General features: G+C 31.0%; 1 protein-coding gene across 1 annotated transcript; it reads left to right on the forward strand.

Annotated features, from left to right (window-relative positions):
• Positions 1-1,306: 1,306 nt before the first annotated feature.
• On the forward strand, positions 1,307-2,167 carry LOC116146806 (NDR1/HIN1-like protein 26). The gene has a single exon (XM_031432255.1). It carries the CDS (start codon positions 1,381-1,383, stop codon positions 2,014-2,016), a length of 636 nt encoding a protein of 211 aa, XP_031288115.1. The 5' UTR covers positions 1,307-1,380; the 3' UTR covers positions 2,017-2,167.
• Positions 2,168-5,299: the final 3,132 nt, after the last annotated feature.

The following is a 5,299-nucleotide window of genomic DNA, read 5'->3' on the forward strand; positions in this document are numbered from 1 at the left end:
TTTTGCTTTTGCTTAAGACAAGTTGAGTGAATATTGAATAAAAAGATAGAGATGCCTCTACGCCTTCAATCAACAAGAAAAAAAAACGCTTTTCCTTCAATTATTATAAAAAAGCAATCACCATATTTGATACTGGGTAACAAAGATATCCTCGTATCCTTTCCTTTCAACCATCATTGTTCATAAAATAACCTATTTTTTATAAAGCCTGCTGCATATTCAAGATGTTGATTTAGAATCTAAATGCATCATGTATCTATATTTGATTTTATAAAAGAATCGATAAATATATATCTATATAATAAAATTTTTATATTTTTTTTCATCTGAAATATGAATTTTATAAGACTAAATTGTATTAATGCTGTGGTCAAAGCTGTAAATCCCCCACAGTAAGGATATGCCTTGCATAACTACAATCCTCAACCTCAAATGGTCAAAAAGCTGTTTGTGACTTTAATTAATTTCTCAAAAACATGGAAAGTAGTCTTCTTCTCTCTAAGTTAATTGCTTTATTTGAATTCTAAACCTAAAACATGGGGAAAAATATATGTGGGAATATTCTTACATTTTGAAAGCTTCACACTTCTCTTTTGTTGAGAATATTTATTACATCTTCCCTAAAATATGGACAATTGCCTATTCAGTTTTAAGCACCAGTACAACTAATCAATATTGAATATTCTTAGTATCCATGTACATATATATAATTTTTGTTTGCTTACTTAAATTATTAAATAGTAACCCTATATCTCAAATTTGTATCCTAATATTTATATTGCAAGTGATCGATAACATTTATTATCCACACAATAGCATTAATCAATGACTTAAAGAAATATAATATTTATGAGAGTTAAAACAATATAATATTATATAATTCTAAATACCGAAATATTATAGGACCAATCATATGATTTATAGACCCAGAGCAACAGTATTGAAATGAGAAACAGGTTTATGTACAAAACCCATGAGGGCATGAACAATTTGTTAAACGAGCTTATGTTTTGTCAATTATTAATATGCATGGACTTTTGAGATATCAGGGGCTCATTGTTTCTTGTGCCAATTGCCACATTACCCATGAAATAATATAAATTCATATATTGAAATGTGTTATAAAGCTAAATTTGATCCAACGGTGGAGAAGCAGTTTAAAATAATGCCATGAAATAAGAACCCTAGATATAAAGATTGATTGGAGAAGTTTGGAAGCAAATAATATCTCACAGCAGCTGCCAGTCAAAAGCATGAAAGAACACAATAATTGTTGCTTTCTATTTCCTTTATTAATCCCATCTCTCATTCATCTTCCTTAGTCAATTTGTAACTAAACCTTCCAATTCTCTCTCTCTCTCTCTCTCTCTCTCTCTGCAAATGTCTCAAGTCCTCTCAAAATCTCCTAAACACTGTGCCAATAAGCAAGGTTTCACCATTAAAAAGCAACACAAGAAGTTTTTCTGTATCTTTTCATCATTCTTCACTTCAATTCTTTCACTTATTCTCCTTCTTTGGCTTATCCTTCACCCTTCAAAACCTCAAGTCACTCTCAAAGAGGCCGATATCTATCAGCTAAATCTCTCTGACTCTCACCTTCTCAATTCCTCCATGCAATTCACATTATTATCCAAAAACCCTAATCAAAAAGTTGGCATTTACTACGACCAGATACAAATTTATGCGGCGTACAAAGGCCAACAGATCACGGTTGATACTCTTCTTCCACCTTTCTATCAAGGCCACCAAGATAGCAATTTGTTAACGGCATCTTTGGTTGGGACGGGGCTCCCTGTGGCGCCTTCGTTTGGCTATGAAGTGGGACGAGATCAAACAGCGGGAAAATTTGTTGTGAATGTAAAGATGAATGGGAAGTTGAGGTGGAAAGTTGGAACATGGGTTTCTGGACATTACAGGTTTAATGTTAATTGTGTTGCGGTTTTGCCTTTTGGACCAACTCTTCCAACACCTCCTCTAACTTCAAATCAAGGCACTCTCTGTTCTACTAGCGTTTGAATTACGATTCACTAACATATTAAGTTTCTATACACTAGTGTTGTTTCTTTCATTTTTGGTGTTAATTTGCTTTTCTATCATCAGCTTGTCAATTAATGGTGTTTTCCCATATGAAATAATCAATACGTGTTGGTGGATTTTAAAATTTTCATATTGAATTAGCGCATGTATATGGCGTGTTACAGCTGATGTAGATATAGCTAGGGGTTTACATATTTTGATGCTGTTTTAAGTGTTGTGATATGTAAAGTAATGAAAATATAATTAATAATGAAAAGCATGATTTTATTGTCTAAACTTTATCGTATTTACTGTTTCTTTCATTTTGATCATGAATTGGATTTACTTTGGATGTGTTGTGTGAAGAATGGAAAAAAGATAGTTTCTTTTCTTTTTCAAGTGGGTGTTTTCGTTAGTGGAAGGATGAGGAGGGATTGCTTTGCTGAACGAATGAGCAAGAAGACCGATAGATGAGATTCTATGGAGAAAGTGGAAAGAAAAGGCGGGAAATCAATTGCTTTCATAGCAAAGGAATCATCAGAATTTCCATGTCAATCTCTCACCTTTAATAATTATAGATAATACATAAGTGGAGCCTCTAGGTTCCCCTTTTATAGTTATAAAACTCTGGCGTCCTTATCTACCACTAGGTTTTCTTCATTCAATATTTTCTCCTCGTCTTTTCTTTTTTTGAATTGTTGAACCTTACCCATATACTGAACCATATCTTAATTTCAGAAATTGACACCCAATAAGTCTCTAAATGATTTGAATTCATAAATCTATTTCATTAACCTTTTCTTTACACTATATGATACTATAATGAGAAACTATGGGTTAAATTTTAAAAAAAGAAGGCTTTTAGTAAGTTTCTTTTTATCGATCATGTCATATCATAACACAACATTTGTTGGTGTATATCTTTTAGATTAACTCTTATAGAATAGACATACTAATTAAAGGGTTTCTCTCATTTTGAAATAAATAAAGTTTACTCATTAGTAGAAAGTTCTTATCGGTTGATATTGATCAGTTTGAACTTTTAGTTATAAAAGGAAATTTGGTCTAATGGATACTGAAATTTTGAAATACAAGTATTTTCTAAAAGATTTTTATAAATGAACTAATTCTTAACCCACATTACAAAAAAAAATAATAATAATAAAAAAATGGATTATTTAATATAATTTCCTATATATTATATATGGTATCTTAGCCCACATAAAAAATATATAAAACATTTCATCCATTTTTAAACAACACTAAGTTTCCAAAAAGCATTCTCTCAACCACCACGTAGGACTAATATTAAAGTTTAGTGAAATTAATATAATTGTTAATGGAGAGAGGGTAGGTAAGGTTAAAAAAGGCCTAACTCTCTTCTTCTTCCATTTTATAAAGAGCTAACAACTTTTTCCCACTCAAATGGTGGTTTGATGACACTTTCTCACCTATAGACTTTAAAAATATCACTTCATTACATAAATTTATATTCTAACAGTGAACAGAGAACAAACTCAGTCTAGGCTATTGGGACTTTTGAAAAAAGGAGATCGATAAGTCTTTTGATGGTAAAAAGTTGGATTTTGGTGATTGTGATAGATCGGAATTTGATTTGGGAGGGTCGGTTGCGCAAACCCTAATCGCTCGATTTTTGGCAGTTGGTGGGGTTGATATGAGTTAGATTTGAGAGGTTTTGGTAAATGATGATCGGGGAAGAGAATGGTGGTAGCGTGAGATTGCAACGATGTCAAAATCAGAAAAGAAATATAAATTTGGATAATAAAATAATATTTTAATAGTATGTGGATAAAAAAATGTCATTAAACCCTTATTTGGGTGGAAAAAAGTGGTTTACTCTTTTATAAACTATATATTTATCATCTTAATTAGCTAGGAGCTTTGCTTTGCGTTGGCAAATTAATTACATGTGGTTGGACTTGATTGGCTTAAAAAAATAGCTACATATATCTAGAAGTTGACCCAGTCATTTTGCAACTAAAAATTGTTCTTGAAAAATATTAAAGAAGAGTAAACGACTTTTAAATTTTAATTTTTGTATGGAAAATATTAATCAATTATCGTCGTACTTATAACAGACTTTTAACCTTCTTATCCTTCTTCACAATAAAATTTACTAATATAATTATATTCTGTGTAGTAAAATAATATTTTAAAAGTTTATTGATAGAAAAGTATCATTAAACTATTATTTGGGTAAAGAAAATCATTTACTCTATTAAATAAAGACAAAAATAGTGTCACACCCACACATAAAAGAATTTAATTAAAAGAAAGATAGGATTGATAAATGTTGGTGCGTCAGTTTTCAAAGTGAACCAAATTTTTAAAAGGGAGAACGACATTTTCCCACCCGTTTGGTTAACCAATACTTTCCACCCATTAAATTTCAAAAGATACTTTCCCACCCACTGTTACGTTCCGTTAGAAAAATCCAACACTATTTGGCTTAATATTTTTTTATTTTATTTTATGTCATATCACAATATTCAATTATCAATATATCGACTTTAATGTATAGAAATCTAAATTATCAATTTATCCCTCTAATTTTTTTATTAAAAATAATGTTTTACTGGAATTTCAAAAAATTATATACAACTTTTTTTTTTCACAAACTCGAAAAACACAAGATCTACGGTACCAACTTCCACCACAGGATCTAACTAGTACACCAAAAGGAACATAAACAACATAAAACTAATATAACTTTCGCAGAACTTGAACATTGCAACATGGATAGACACTAAAATAAATGTTTCTTTTTCATCAAGTCTTTAAACCATATCCAACAAGAATGAACAACATAAAAATTAACTTTTTTTTTTTTTTTTTTTGGCCCTCTGAATTTAATATATTACTATAAATCTCAGCCAAGGGCTAACATCATATAACAAGAAAAGAAAAAAGAATGAAATAATTTGATTCCCCTAAACAATTAAACAAAAATCTCCTAATTTGTCCAACACCCAAGCTGGCCATTTCAGTTAAAACAACTCCCAATCTAGAACAGCTAATACAACCAACAAACCACTCTTCAAGCTTGAAGCACAGCTTGTTGGAGCAACAGCCGGACCCTCAAACTCCACCAGAGAAGCTGCCGGAAAAATGAGCCTGTGCCTTGAAAAAGAAGCCATGGATGATGGAACTAAGAAAGAAGAAGCTTGAATTGGTGGATGTACGAGTGTGAGGATTTGGGGAGAAAGTGAGGGTGAGATCATAAAAATTAACTTTTAATAAGCAAAGACTGACATTTTGCTAT

This window comes from Pistacia vera, unplaced genomic scaffold, assembly GCF_008641045.1.
Source record: "Pistacia vera cultivar Batoury unplaced genomic scaffold, PisVer_v2 Contig483, whole genome shotgun sequence".
Taxonomy (NCBI): domain Eukaryota; kingdom Viridiplantae; phylum Streptophyta; class Magnoliopsida; order Sapindales; family Anacardiaceae; genus Pistacia; species Pistacia vera.